The following is a 15,977-nucleotide window of genomic DNA, read 5'->3' as shown; positions in this document are numbered from 1 at the left end:
CGTGTCATGAACCAGCGTTACACGAATCTAATGCAGAGTGTGCACAATATCTTTATGACTGTCCTCAGTGCGGCTTACAGAACGGCGCAGTGCGTAACAATTGCCAATAAAGCACAAATATAACAGTCTGTGACCGCCGCTTCTGTTTCTGCATAGTTCAGTGGGCATTTCGAGTGTGGATAAACAAAACACACTATTAAAATGACATGGAGGTAGACCTTGACTTTGTGCAATACTGTAAAAAAAACTAACTCAATGGCGGAACAGGCTTGAGTTGAGGGGCTGAATGGCTTAATCCCGTTCCTATGTTCTGGAAAAGGATAAAAGCGACAGTTTTGGTGATTTTTAAGTCTACTTTATTATTCATTCACGGGATGCGGGCCTCGCTGGCTTATTACCCATCCCTAGTTGTCCTTGAGAAGGTGGTTGTGAGCTGCCTTCTTGAACCGCTGCAGTCCATGTGGTGTGGGTACACCCACTATGCTAAGAGTAGTAGAACGTGCTACCGACTCGCCCTCACCCTGTTTACAGTACTCCGCAAAGTCAAGGTCTATCACACGTTTTGCTAACTCATCGTTTACTGCATGACCTTTTCTCAATTGAGTTTTGTACACTTGGGAGGCAAAATACTGTAATTAAATGGCATTCCTAATATTTTGATCTGATAGGCATCAGAATGCAGCTTGCTTTCTTTCGCTAGTAACATTGATTGTCACTCTTATTTTGTATCGGATTTACTTTCACGCAATAACTGGTAAACGTGTATCCACCCTGATAGATGTACAATATAATTCGGATCAGGATGAAAGGATGTTAATTTGACCTCCGCCCATGACAATATGGATAATTTCGCAAATTGGCGCTCAGGTGCCACGCTTGGGTCTTCGGGGATGTCGGTGTGCCAAAACTGCACCTGCTGGCAAGAGCTTTTATTCTTCGCTTTTACGCGTTGTTCTTTTTCTGAAATAAACTAAAGGGATATTTTGATTTCTTTGGGGGATTTGTCGGTAACTTGTGTAATATTTGTGGAAAATCGTACCAATTTTCGCTCAAGACTTGAGTATAAAATGAACAGTGCAACACTAGCTCTAACTGCATTTAATGACAGGAGCAATGTTAGCAATGTATCACCAGTTGGCTCTGGTTCTGTTGTTATTTGATTCTTTCCCAGTCCACGCCACGAATGAAGGAACCTGCGAATATTGGGGGCTGGATGATATGATGGATCTATTTAAGGACGGGGATATCATTCTCGGCGGGATTTTCCGAGTGCACGCCAAAGTGAATCATCGCGACCTTACATTCAAAATCCAGCCGGAATCGTTGACATGCACAAAGTCGGTAGAAGTTTCCAATTAATTTTAAAAATGTTTGACTTCAGTTGCATTTTTACTGTGGGGTTTTCGGGCCAAAAGATTTTAATGAACACGCAGCGTGTTGACAGCGGGTTTCGAAGTAGAAGTAATTTAAGATTTAAAATTTCTTGAAATATCAGTCAGAAATTGTCGATTTTTAAAAGAAATTATCCACTCTCCTAACATAGCTCTTAGGATTAGCAAAAACAGCTTATATTGTCCTGCAGGGCTCTGTTTAGTTCCAGAAGCCGATTTGAAACTGGGGAAGTACTTTTCTTTATAAAAACAAAAAAACTACGGATGCTGGAAATCCAAAACAAAAACAAAAACAGAATTACCTGGAAAAACTCAGCAGGTTTGGCAGCATCGGCGGAGAAGAAAAGAGTTGACGTTTCGAGTCCTCATGACCCTTCGACAGAACTTGAGTTTGAGTCCAAGAAAGACTCTCTCCGCCCCCCACACACACACCTTAAACCAGCTTATATTTCAACTCTTTCTTGATGCTGTCGGACGGACTCGAAACGTTAACTGTGTTCCTCTCCGCACTTGCTGTCAGACCTGCTGAGTTTTTCCAGGTATTTTTATTTTTGTTTTGGATTTCCAGCATCCGCAGTTTTTTTTTTTTGCTTTTATCATAGGTTCCGGGGATATTTATTTATTTTGCAAATTTTCGAAATTGTATTCCCACAGATTCTGGTTCAGATTTTTTCGTTTCGCGCTCACAATGATATTTGCCATCGACGAAATAAACCAGGATTCAACTCTGCTTCCCAATATTACACTCGGGTATCGGATTTACGATGCATGCACCACGCCGAGTTTATCGCTGAAAGCAGCATTTGAGTTTTTGAACGGACGCCCGGGTATTTCACTGAATAATCCCTGTAAAAGAACACCAATGGTTTCTGCTGTTGTTGGTGATTCTGGATCCTCGCAGTCTTTAGCAATAGCGACTTTAATCGGCATTTTCAGGATTCCCATGGTAAGTCACCAGTTGCACTATTATCACAGTAAGTGTACAGTAGCAGAAACAAAAAAAAATGTCCACTTCCATTTCGAAATAGAATCGCCCCAACTGTTTCATTAAGTGGAACTATTTCTTTACATATTTAAATATTGGAATCGTAGCAATAATGAATTTATTTTCAATATTTATTATTTGTGTAACACGATATTAATTTCATTCACTCCATTGAAAAGTTTATAGGATAAACTTTCAGTGTTTCTCTTTCGAATTAATGCGACATAAAGTGTGGAAACTATTAATATCCTGCAAAGTTTCAGCCATCATGACTCAGTGGTTGCTTTCTCTCTTCCTCAAAATCTATCAATTGAACCATGCCTTTGGTCACCTCTTGGGTGTCTCCAAGCTACTTTCGGTGCTTAATGTCACTCCTTTTATACAAACTTACAAACAAGGAGTAGGAGTAGACCATTCAGCCCCTCAAGCCTGCTCCGCTATTTAATAAGATCATGGCTGATCTGTCAGTAACTGCATCCTGCCTACCCCTGATATCCTATCACCCCCTTGCTTATCAAGAATAAATCCACCTCTGCCTTAAAAATATTCAAAGACTCTGCTTCTACGACCTTTTCAGGAAGAGAGTTCCAAAGACTCACGACCCTTTGAGTGAAAAAAGTCACTGCATCTCTGTTTTAAATGGGTGACCCCTTATATTTAAACAATGACCCCAGATCTAGATTTTTCCAAAGAGGAAACATCCTCTTCACATTCACCCTGCCAAGACCCCTCAAGATGTTAAAGGCTTCAATCAAGTCACCTCTTAGTCTTCTAAACTCAAGTGGATACAAGCCTAGCCCATCCAACCTTTCCTCATAAGACAACCTGCCCATTTCAGGTATTCATCTGGTAAATCTTCTCTGAACTGCTACAAACGCATCTACATCCTTCCTTAGATAAGGACCAATGCTATACACAGTATTCCAAATGTGGTTTCACTAATGCCCTGTACAACTGAAGCATAACCTCCCTGCTTTTGTATTCAATTCTCCTCGCAATAAATAACATTTTATTAGCTTTCCTAATTACTTGCTGTACCTGCACACTAGCCTTTTGTGATTTGTGCTCTAAGGCACTCAGGCTCTCTGAATCTCAGAGCTCTGCAATCTTTCACCATTTAGATAACATGCTTCTCTTTTATTCTTCCTGCTAAAATGGACAATTTCACATTTTCCAATATTATATTCCATTTGCCAGATCTTTGCCGACTCACTTAACCTATCTATATCTGTTTGTAGCCTCCTTATGTCCTCTTCACAACTTACCTATCTTTGTGTCATCAGCAAATTTGACAACTTTGAATTTGAAGTTCTTCAGGATGTTTGACTGCTGAGAAGTAAATTTATCAGTGCAGATTAGACACGATGGGCAGAATTTTATGTCCTGTGGGCGGGTAAGCGCCTGACACGACTGGACATAAAATCATGTGAAAAGACATTGGTCCTAAAGTCATCGCGCACTCACACAATATTTCACTCGGCAGCATGTGCAAAAGGTCTAACACAGGCAGGAATTATGCAGTAAATGGCAGAACCCTTAAGTGCATTGACAGGCAGAGCAATCTGGGTGTACAGATCCACAGGTCACTGAGAGTGGCAACACAGGTGGATAAGGTAGTCAGGAAGGCATATGGCATGCTTGCCTTCATTGGCAGGGGTATTGAGTATAAAACTGGGAAGTCATGCTGCAGCTGTATAGAACCTTGGTTAGGCCACACTTGGAATATTGCGTGCAATTCTGTTCGCTACATTACGAGAAGGATATGGAGGCATTGGAGAGGGTGCAGAGGAGGTTTACTGGTCTGGAGATAATTAGCTATGAGGAGAGGTTGGAGAAACTCGGATTGTTCTCACTAGAGCGACGGAGATTGAAGGGCAACTTGATAGAAGTTTACAAAATTATGAGTGGCATGGACAGAGTAGATAGTCAGAAGCTTTTTCCCAGGATGGAAGAGTCAATTACTAGGGGACATAGATTTAAGGTGAGAGGAGAAAACTATAGAGGAGATGTGCGGGGCAAGTTTTTTATGCAGAGGGTAGTGAGTGTCTGGAATTCGCTGCCAGAGGAGGTGGTGGAAGCAGGTACGATAGTGGTGTTTAAGAGGCAGCTTGACAAATACATGAAAAGGATGGGAATAGAGGGATACGGACCCCGGAAGTGCAAAATGATTTAGTTTGACAGGCAAGATAATCAGCGAAGGATTGGAGGGCCGAAGTGCTTGTTTCTGTGCTGTACTTTTCTTTGTTCTTTGTTTTGATATTAAAATCCCAGGTAAGGCCCCAGCAAGATTTGAACTCGCGACCCCTGGTTTACAAGACCCGTGCTCTAACCCCTGAGCTATGGAGCCGGTTGGGTAGCTTTCCCTTAATGACTTTAATTGAGGGTTAAATGGCCTTAATAGGCCTTTGACAGTTTAGTGGGTGCGCGCCGGCCGAACTGAATGTCTGAATGACGTGAGTCACCCGCCCGCCTGACGGCACCACGCGTCATTTTACATCACGTCAGCGGGCCCCGCCCCCTGCTCGCCCAGCCGCAGATCCAGCCCAATGAAAACTTGAGGATTTTGGACTGATGCTTTTTCATTATGTGACTTACGGTGAAGGCTGTGGGTGCGCGACACAACCGCTCGATGCTGTTTGGCTAGAAAGTGGCCGGTAGTTTTGTGATATAACCAATGACCCTGGATCAAATGGATAAATACATTTCGTTTGACTTTACCCCAGGTCAGTTACCTTTCGACGTGCGAGTGTCTGAGCAACAAAAAGGAATATCCGTCATTTTTCAGAACAATCCCAAGTGATTACTTCCAGGCCAGAGCGTTAGCCAAGCTGGTGAAACATTTCGGATGGACGTGGATCGGGACGATTAGAAGTGATGATGACTATGGTAACTTCGGAATGCAAGCTTTCATAGAAGCTGTGCAACAATTAGGCATTTGTATTGCATTCTCAGAGACTTTCCATGCAATTCACTCAAGGGACAAATTACTAAAAACTATTGCAACAATAAAGAAATCATCCACGAAAGTTGTGCTGGCCTTTCTCGCACAATCCGACATGGAAATTTTAATTAAAGAAATAATACGGGAAAACATGACTGGCATACAATGGATAGGAAGCGAAGCATGGGCTGCCACCTTGGTGGTACCAGCGGAAGACAGTAAACGATTCCTTTCTGGCACCATTGGAATCGCAATCCACAAAGTCGATATACGAGGTTTGAAAGAATTCTTCATGCAAGTCCATCCTTCTCTGTATCCAGGAAACCTTTTAGTGAAGGAGTTTTGGGAAACGACATTCAGCTGTATCTTTAAAAATAGAGGGAGCAAAACGGATGACACTAAAAGTGACCGGTGGATTAACGAATGCACAGGGACAGAGGATTTGCAGACAGTGCATAATTCATTTACAGATGTATCACAGTACAGAATTGAATATAACGTGTACAAAGCAACTTATGCCATTGCTCATGCTCTTCACAATATGCTGTTATGCAAAAATGGAGCGGAACAATTCCCCAATAACAGTTGCATAAATGATCTAAATTTTGAACCATGGCAGGTACGAAACGTGTCCAATCGTTAGCAGCAGTTGAGTTCATGCATGTAGTTAATAAAAGCATGTATTTAGATGTTAGTTTAGTAACTGTCTATACTGAGCGTTCGCTGTAGATTTATGAAGGAATCTTTCTATTAGTGTCAGTCGTGCCTCAGGAGTAGCACTTTTGCTTGTGAGTCAAGAGATTGTGGATTCAAGTTCAACGTCAGAGACGACAGTGTAAAACCTACCTTGAAAATTCGGTGCGATTCTGAGAGCGATGCGCTTTTCAGATCAAAAGAAACACCGAGCCCCCTTCTACCCTTTCAAGTAAAAGATCCTATTTTATTTTGAAGAGGGCCGAGTGAATCCTCCTCATCGAGTTCAATGTTTATCTTCAATCAGCATCACTACAAAATGATCAATGCTGTTTGTGGCATCTTGCTGTGCGCAAATTGGTTACAGCCTTCCCTACATTCCCTATATTCCACTTTCCGGCTAAAATTGGGTACATTACAACAGTGATGATATTCCACTTTCCTGCTAAGCATTTTGGGAGCTCCTGGGACTGTGTAAGGTGCTAAATAATGGCAAGTTTTTTCTCCTCTCTTTTTACCCTTCTAGCTTCTGCATCACATGAAAACATTAAGTTTCATCACCAAGATGGGAGAGAAAGTGAATTTTGATGAAAATGGGGACCCAGTCCCCACATATGACATTGTAAACTGGCAGACAAATTCCCGTGGTGAAGTTGAAATTGTAGATGTTGGGCATTACAACGGATCCGCTCCTGAGGGTGAAGAATTTCTGATAAATGAAGAGGCAATGGTATGGAGTGGAGGTCAAATTGTGGTAAGGCTCTCATTGTAAAATAAGATGTAATTTGTGCTCCTCACTCCCATCATTAGACATAATCACTCACAATGATTGATAGTACCTACTGCATTTTTCTAAGTTGTTCCTCTTGTATTGCAAACCAAAATTCATCTTACATTTTAACACTTAATAATGTAAACTAAGTGATTTTAATGCCTTCTATTGGCCACTATATTGAATTAGGCACAGAGAGCTGTACTATTGCATTGGCTGCTTCTGTTATAAAATTATTAACATTACCACAATGTTCAGCATGGACACTTTAAATACAGAATACAAAACCTCACAGAACAATGCTAAACTTTATTTATACTCTTTCCCCAAATATTTTCACAATAACAGTAATATACAGTAACAATAATGGAGGTCCAAGGTAACAATATGGATTTGATTAGATAAATTTCAAAGCCCACTCTAGTATAGCCAAAGTATTGACATGTATTAGAAGGATTATAGGACAGAATTTTCCATGCCCGTTGGCATCACATGTGTTCAGTGGCATGAGTGGCCAATATGGTGAGAAGGCCAAATATCAATTTTACACTGTCATGAAACTAGCTTTCAATCGCTCGCTCCAGCCATCAATGGCAGGCCACATTTCCCACTGACACACATCAGGAACCTAATTTTAATACTTTAGCATCTCATTATAAAGCCTGCCCGTCGGAATCATCCCCCCATGTGGTATCATCCTCAACATGTTTCACAGCTGTACATAAGCCACATGCACTTGGCGAGCTGCACTTCGCTCAGGACTTTGAGGTTTAGTTACCTACCTTGCTTTGGGCAGCAGCTATGGTCATCAGTGTCAGGATTCACAGGCAGCGCCGCATCACTTATAGGGGGGCTAACGGGCAGGTCTCTACCTACCAGACCAGCCATTGTCTTTTCAACAGCTGCAGGGTTAGGGCTTGCTTGGGCAAGGGGGTGAAGTGATCTCATGCAAGGGAAGAGGCTGGAGGGCAAGGGCTGTACTGAGGAAGAAGGGTATCCCAGGGTGTGTAGTGGGGGTCACATTTTGATCAGTGCAAGTGGAGGAGGCAGTCTCTAGAGGAGATGAGGCCAAATGGAGATGTGAGGGTGTGTGTGGAAGAGTGAGTGGTGATGTCCCTTGAGCTGGCAGTGAGTGAGATGGCAGTGAATGTATGATGGCCTTGTGAATGTGTGAGTTTAGAGTGATAAGATGTGAGTTTAGAGTGATGAGATGGTTGCCTTACCCTTGCAGCATGGATGCGATCATTCATCCTCTTTCTGCACTGGATGGCCAACCTCTCCTGTGCAGCATTGGCACTGACCACATCTGCCACCACCTCCTGAGCCGGCGTGGTCAGATTGCTGGACCTCCAATGGCCAGAATGGAGGTGGAGGGCATCACAGTGGGCCTCCAAAAGGCAGTCCAGTGACAGGTCACGTGGCCTTCAGGGTTGTGCCTTCACTGGAGTGGCCCTGGGCTGCAAGCATTAAGAATTATGTGCACGGCTATAGTTCAGATATGGCATGCAGAGTGAGGAAATGGTGAGATAATGGTGTGGCAGGTGATTCAGAGGCCGCCTGCCAGCAAGACAGTGTGTTTCCTGTGGCTGCATAATTAATGAGGCAGGAAGCAGACATTATGGCGTGAAAACCCACCATCGCGGCTGGCAGGTAAAACATCACTTTTCATGCCCACGACTATGCTTAGTGCAAATTTGGGATGATTCCACCCATAGAATAATACAATGACACAGCATAGAAGAAGGCCACTTGTCCCATCATCCCTGTGCCGGCATTTGTTTGAGTAATTTCATTTGTCCCATTGCCCTTAGTTTAAGTATCTCTTACACAGCCATCCTCAATAGCTTTGCGTTTTTATGATATTGCTTTATACTTTTCTTGACCATGACTGAAATGAATTTCTTTTTTTTATTATTCTTTGATGGAATGTGGGTGTTGCTGGCAAGATTAGCAATTGTTGCCCATCACTAATTGGCCTTGAACTGAATGGCTTGCTAGGCCATTTCAGAAGGAAGTTAAGAGACTCATTGCTCTGTGTCTGGAGTCACATGTAGACCAAACCGGGTAAGGATGGCAGACATCCTTCCCTAAAGGACATTAGTAAGCCAGATGAGCTTTTCCGCCAATTGATGATAGTTGCATGGTGTTATTACTCAGGTTATTTTTCAGTTCCAGATTTTTATTAATTGAATTTAAATTCCACCAGCTATGATGGTGGAATTTGAACCCATGTTACCAGAGCATTAGCCTGGGCCTCTGAATTACTAGCCCAGCAATATTACCTCTACACCACCGTCTCCACTGCCTCCTTGGCTAGACAGCAACCCCATCCCAAAGCATTGCTCCGCACCCTCATCAATAGTTCAGCCAAGCATCCTCATGCCTAACCTTGACTATTTCTCAATCTGTCCTACAAATATGGAGCAGACTTGAGGGGTCAAGTGGCCTTCTCCTGTTCCTAATTCATATGTTTTAATTCGTATGTTCTTTTCTCCCTAATAATGAATCCAAAAATTAAGCTGAAAACCAACCAATGAATTGAGGTGGCATTTGTATGATGTATTGCAATCACAATAACAATAACACTCTGAGAATTGTTCATTCAGAGAGCTAGTGCAGATATGATGGGCCAAGTGACCTTCTTCTGTGCTGTAAAAATTGTAGTTCTGTGATTCTGAATGACTTGTAGTTTACGAGCAGGAAGAAGGGGTCGGCCAAGGACAATGCTACAAAAGTCAAGCCCAGAGGTGATAATATCATGGATTATGGTTTTGTTGGTGGGGGGATTGAGCTGAGGGAGATGGGTTCAACACAAAAATAAGAACATTACAACATAGACATTAATCAGGTTTTTTGTGTTGTTATATTAATGTGTAATACTAATGATTCTGATAGACAATTTGAGAAGTGTAAAGCCAAAATATTGAATTAAAGTCAGACTGGCTAGATTTTAACACCCAAGTGGTAAATGATGTTTTTCATCTGAAAAGCCAGTGCGATTTTACATCAAAGATGATAACAACTTGAGGGTAGTAATGTTCATAGAAAAAGAAGACAACAATAACCCCATAATCGATAACCTAACGAACTGAAAATCAATATATGAAATTGATAGAGTCAAATGCAACAGAAGCCTAAGTTTAATTTTAGAAGATCATTATGACATTTCTGTTTGAAAACCACATGAATACCAACAAAATAACTAAAATTGTTTGCATTTTTCTTTGACAGATGAATAGTTTGAATTCCTGATTGCAATATATTATCTTTTTTTAAGGTTCCCAAGGCAACTTGTTCTGAGAGTTGTACCCCTGGAAAAAGGAAGGCAACAAGAAAGGGGCAACCCGTTTGTTGTTTTGATTGTTTACCATGCCCTGACGGTGAAATTAGTAACACGACTGGTAACAAGAAAAAATAGGTCTTCAAATTGTAAAGTGGGATACTATGTATAAATGCACTGCGGAAATTACTATGTGACCTACTTGAACATTGAGATCAAACCATTGCAAAAGCAATATGCAGAGAAAAGCAAAATGCTGTGGATGCTGGAAATCTGAAACAAAAACAGAAAATGCTGGAAAAACTCAACAGGTCTAACAGCATCTGTGGAGAGAAAAAAACAGAGTTAACATTTCGAGTCCTTATGACTCTTCTTCAGTGCAACTTGAGTACAATAGGCTGACACTTCAGTGCAGAAATGACATTGCTAATGTCAGTAAAATATTGCATGTGTTTATTTGCTAGGGAGGGGAAGTTCCGATTAATATTTATCCCTCGTCCAAAACCTAAAACATATCATCTGGTAATAGTCACATTTTTGGTGTGTGGAACATTGGTGAGTGCAAATGGGCTGCTGTGTTTCCTACAGGTCAGCAGTGACTACACTTCAAAAGCATTTACAAAATAGATTGGAGAAGTTATACTGTTTTCCTTGGAGACAACTGAGAGGAGACTTGATAGAGGTATCCAAAACCATGAAGGGTCTGGACAGAGTAGATAGGGAGAAACTGTTCCCACTCATGAAAGGATCGAGAACCAGACGCCACAGGTTTAAAATAATTGGCGAAAGGAGCAAAAGTCAAGATCTGGAATGCACTGCCTGAGAGTGCGGTAGAGGCAAATTCAATTGAAGCATTCAAAAGGGAATTAAAGAGTGATCAGATGAGGAAAAATATGCAGGGGAGAAGGCGGGGAATGGCACTAAATGAATTGTTCATCCGGAGAGCTGGTGCAGACACGATAGGCCGAATGGCCTCCTTCTGTGCTGTAACAATTCTAAGATTCTGTGTAATACTTCACTAGCTGGAAAGCGCATTGGGATGGTCTGAGGTTGTGAGTTGAGTTTTTATAAATGCAAATTCTTTGTTTTCTTTTTGGTGAAATGAAGGAGAGAAAATTTGGAGAATACATGAGCATCAATACATTAGTTTTCCATGATACAATCCTCATATTTTTAGATATTCTGTGAAACATTTTTTCATATTATTTGGAATGAAAGTTCTTTTGAAAACTGTTTCTTTTGCTTTAGATGCTACAAGTTGTATCAACTGCCCTTTGGAGTACAGATCCAATCAGAAGAGAGATCGGTGCATACCAAAAGAAATTGAATTCCTTTCATTTGGAGAGACCATGGGGATTATTCTGGTAGTAGTGGCATTGTTAGGAGCCTGCATCACGCTGGGTATCTTTTCTACATTCTATATGTACAAGGATACTCCTGTTGTTAAAGCCAATAATTCTGAATTAAGTTTTCTCCTTCTTGTAGCATTAATGTTATGCTTTCTGTGTTCAATCACATTCATTGGAGAACCCTCAGTCTGGTCTTGCATTTTACGTCATACAGCTTTTGCTGTCATTTTTGTTCTTTGCATATCATGTGTCTTGAGTAAAACGGTTGTTGTGGTGATGGCATTTAATGCAATGCATCCCAACCATAATATAATGAAGTGGTTTGGCCCAACACAACAGCGGTTAACTGTTATCTTGCTTACAATGGTACAATGCTTAATATGCACAGTCTGGTTGAGCACATCACCTCCCTATCCTCGGAAAAGCAGTGATTACGCAAAAGACATAATCACTTTTGAATGCAATGTAGGTTCTGTAATAAACTTTTACTGTGCTTTGGGTTACATTGGATTCTTATCTTGCGTGTGTTTTGTGGTCGCTTTTCTAGCTCGACAACTTCCCAATAATTTTAATGAAGCGAAACACATCACTTTTAGCATGCTTATTTTTTGTGCAGTGTGGATTACTTTCATCCCAGCTTATATAAGTTCTCCTGGGAAATATGCTGTCGCAGTGGAGGTGTTTGCTATTTTGGCCTCTAGTTTTGGTCTGCTTCTCTGTATTTTTGCCCCAAAATGTTACATTATCATGTTTAAACAAGCAGAAAACACGAAGAGGCACATTATGGGTAATAAGGGCTCCCAGACACTTTAGAAATTATTCTGATACCTTGCATATTGGTTAAGCAGTAAAACTATTATACTCCATATTTAAAAAATGTTTTCATCCAATTGTTATGTTTTCATGCATTTCAACTGAGAAATATGTGGACATAGATGCCCCACAGTATTTGTGTTACTGAAAAGGTTGCTTGCCAGGATTGGTAATAAAGGTTTAAGTGAAACATTGTTTTGTCTTATGTGCACACTAGTTCATATTGATCAATTTATTTCTCAACCCAATGTTTTATTAATAAGGAATATTAATTTGATGATGTATTGTTTCCTAAAGTAAAGCTCTAAAAAAAGCTATCATCCAATGCGCAAATCAGCAAATTACATAAATTAAATCCCCAAAAAAACAGATTAATTGGGGATTGATCACCTTGCTACACATGGGATCTTTATACACATAACATTCAAACTGCATTTGTCCACATTACCACAGCAGCTGTTCAATAAAATTCAAGTGCTTTGGAATATTTCTGACAGATTGAAAGGTTCTGTATGGATCCAAGTCTTTTGCCCTTTTCGTGTAAGAAAGACCTGTATTTATACCAAGCCAGTGTAAGATTCTTTTATGCAAGGGATTTGGACCTGACACCAGTTTGTTGTGGCAAATTTATTTTATTCTCACAAAACATGGATCAACACATTACAATGTTTAAGGAGTATTTTACACTTCAAAACAGATCATCACTTCTAAGTACAAAAACAAAAATACCTTGAAAAACTCAGCAGGTCTGGCAGCATCTGTGGAGAGGAACACAGTTAACATTTCAAGTCCGTATGACTCTTCAACAGAACTAAGGAAAATTAGAAAAGAGGTGAAATATAAGCTGGTTGAAGGTGGGGGGTGGGGGGGTGGTGGGACAGGTAGAGCTGGATAGAGGGCCAGTGATGTCATAGGCAAAAGGACAAAGAGGTGTTGATGGTGGTGATATTATCTAAGGATTGTGCTAATGGTGACATTAAGGGTAGAAAGCAAGACGAGCAAGGTACAGATAGCCCTAGTCGGGGTAGGGTGGGGGGAAGGGATCGAATTTGGCTATAAGGTAGAGATAAAACAATGGATGGAAATACATTTAAAAATAATGGAAATAGGTGGGAAAAGAAAAATATATAGGAATTATTGGAAAAAGGGGGATAGGAAAAGGGGTGGGGATGGAGGAGACAGTTCATGATCTAAAGTTGTTGAACTCAATATTCAGTCCAGAAGGCTGTAAAGTGCCTAGTCGGAAGATGAGGTGCTGTTCCTCCAGTTTGTGTTGAGCTTCACTGGAACACTGCAGCAAGCCAAGGATGGACATGTGGGCATGAGAGCAGGGTGGAGTGTTGAAATGGCAAGTGACAGGGAGGTCTGGGTCATGCTTGTGGACAGACTGAAGGTGTTCTGCAAGTGGTCACCCAGTCTGTGTTTGGTCTCTCCAATGTAGAGGAAACCGCATTGGGAGCAGTGAAGGCAGTAGACTAAATTGAGGAAAGTGTAAGTGAAATGCTGCTTCACTTGAAAGGAGTGTTTGGGCCCTTGGATGGTGAGGAGAGGGGAAGTAAAGGGGCAGGTGTTGCACCTTTCAAGGATGCATAGGAAGGTGCCATGGGAGGGGTTTGAGGTGTAGGGGGTAATGGAGGAGTGGACCAGGGTGTCCCAGAGGGAATGATCCCTGTGGAATGCCGCCGGGGGCGGGGGGGTGAAGGGAAGATGTGTTTGGTGGTGGCATCATGCTGGAGTTGGCGGAAATGGCAGAGAACAATCCTTTGAATGCGGAGGCTAGTAGGGTGATAAGTGAGGACAAGGGGGATCCTATCATGTTTCTGGGAGAGAGAGGAAGGTGTGAGGGTGGATGTGCGGGAGATGGGCCGGACACAGTTGAGGGCCCTGTCAACCACTGTGGGTGGAAAAACCTCAGTTAAGGAAGAAAGAAGACATGTCAGGGGAACTGTTTTTGAAAGTTGCATCATCAGAACAGATGCAACGGAGGTGAAGGAACTGAGAGAATGGGATGGAGTCCTTACAGGAAGCAGGGTATGAGGAGCTGTAGTCAAGGTAGCTGTGGGAGTCGGTGGGCTTGTAATGAATATTGGAGGACAGTCTATCACCAGAAATTGAGACAGAGAGGTCAAGGAAGGGAAGGGAAGTGACAGAGATGAACCATGTGAAAATGATGTAGGGGTGGAAATTGGAAGCAAGATTAATAAATTTTTCCAGGTCCAGACAAGAGCATGAAGCAGTACCAAAGCAGTCACTGATGTACCGGAGAAAGAGTTGTGGGAGGAGGCTGGAGTAGGACTGGAACAAGGAATGTTCCACGTACCCCATAAAGAGGCAGGCATAACTGGGGCCCACGCGGGTACCCATAGACACATCTTTTATTTGGAGGAAGTAAGAGGAGTTTAAGGAGAAATTGTTCAGTGAGAGAACAAGTTCAGCCAGACAGAGGAGAGTAGCGGTGGATGGGGATTCTTCGGGCCTCTGTTCGAGGAAGAATCAGAGAACCCTCAGACCATCCCAGTAGGAGATGGAGGTATAGAGAGATTGGACATCCATGGTGAAGAGGAGGCGGTTGGGGCCAGGGAACTGGAAATTGTTGATATGATGTAGGGTGTCAGAGGAATCATAGTGGGAAGAGACTGGACAAGGGGAGAGAGAAGGGAGTCAAGATAGCAAGAAATTAGTTCTGTGGGGCAGAAACAGGCTGACATGATCAGTCTGCCAGGACAGTCCTGTTTGTGGATTTTGAGTAGGAGGTAGAGGTGGGCTGTCCATGGTTGGTAGACTATCAGGTTGGAAGCTGTGGAGGGAAGATATCCAGAGGAGATGAGGTCAGTAACAGCCCTAGAAACAATGGCTTGATGTTCAGTGGTGGGGTCATGGTCTATGCCATGCGTGAAACACGTTCTGAATAGCTCAGCGCTGCTGGGGTGGGGGGTGGGGGGTGAGAAGGATGCAGCTGATGACATCAATACGGGCATAGGCCAGCGCTGAGAGGAAGCTTCCTGAAGGCAGAGAGCTGCCTCAGGGAGCTGAAGACCTGAGACAGCAAAAATAAAGCTGGAAAAAAAATGCCCATGCATCATAATCGGTCACCTGAAAATTTAGCTTATGAAAATTCTGTCCACGGAAATTTAATTATATTTTATTTCATCACAAAATGAGGTTTGTTCAAAACTGCCTAGCCGATTCCCTGCCTGCGAACCGTGATGTTGGACAGGCCTCGTAGAATGACGGACAATCGTGCCGTTAATAGGCTAAATTGCTCTCTTGACTTCTACGCATGCCCGCCGGCCGAAATACCTGGCGCGATTTCACGCCCGATCAGGTCAGTTGCACGCCCGCCCCATCAGCGTGAAATGCAGCCCATAATAAAACAAAAAGATATCTAGGGACTGAGGTTTTTTTTTTAGCTCTGCTGTCAGGTGCTTGAATGTGCTGCACAGACACAGTTTGGTGCATTTTTTGTTTTGTTGCCATTAAATCTGTCCAGGTCTGCAGCTCTCTGCCTTCAGGGAGGCTAGAAGCTCTCACCTGCATCCTCAGTTTTGTCGACACCCGCCCTCTTCCCCAGCCCGACCCTCCCCCACCTCCCACCTTCCTTGGCATGCATTTCATGCTGACTGGCTGTTAATTGGCTAGCTAGCGTGAAATTGCATTCGGGCGCTGATCACGACCAGAAGCGCATTTCGCATTCAATCCCAGGCCCGTTGATTCGCACGTACCCGACGAACATAAGATCCAGGCACTTAAAAT

General features: G+C 42.4%; 1 protein-coding gene and 1 non-coding gene across 2 annotated transcripts; one reads left to right on the top strand and one right to left on the bottom strand.

The window, feature by feature from the left end:
• The first annotated feature begins 1,282 nt into the window (after positions 1-1,282).
• On the top strand, positions 1,283-12,403 carry LOC121275244 (extracellular calcium-sensing receptor-like). The gene is made up of 6 exons (XM_041182668.1): positions 1,283-1,337; positions 2,046-2,337; positions 5,055-5,936; positions 6,537-6,764; positions 10,060-10,183; positions 11,311-12,403. The coding sequence occupies exons 2-6, from the start codon at positions 2,080-2,082 to the stop codon at positions 12,222-12,224; spliced, it is 2,406 nt and encodes an 801-aa protein (XP_041038602.1). The 5' UTR covers positions 1,283-1,337; positions 2,046-2,079; the 3' UTR covers positions 12,225-12,403.
• On the bottom strand, positions 4,651-4,723 carry trnat-ugu. Its single transcript has one exon. It is a non-coding gene; the product is annotated as a tRNA-Thr (tRNA).
• Positions 12,404-15,977: the final 3,574 nt, after the last annotated feature.

Source organism: Carcharodon carcharias, chromosome 2 (assembly GCF_017639515.1).
Source record: "Carcharodon carcharias isolate sCarCar2 chromosome 2, sCarCar2.pri, whole genome shotgun sequence".
NCBI lineage: Eukaryota > Metazoa > Chordata > Chondrichthyes > Lamniformes > Lamnidae > Carcharodon > Carcharodon carcharias.
This window is presented reverse-complemented; position numbering and strand designations above follow the sequence as displayed.

What these genes read in the sequence shown, in the direction of transcription:
- LOC121275244 (XM_041182668.1), top strand. Translation starts at nt 2,080, where the DNA reads ATGATATTTGCCATCGACGAAATAAACCAGGATTCAACTCTGCTTCCC. An exon ending in GGAGTGGAGGTCAAATTGTG is followed by an intron (nt 6,765 to 10,059) that starts GTAAGGCTCTCA and finishes TCTTTTTTTAAG; the next exon opens with GTTCCCAAGGCAACTTGTTC. An exon ending in TGAAATTAGTAACACGACTG is followed by an intron (nt 10,184 to 11,310) that starts GTAACAAGAAAA and finishes CTTTTGCTTTAG; the next exon opens with ATGCTACAAGTTGTATCAAC.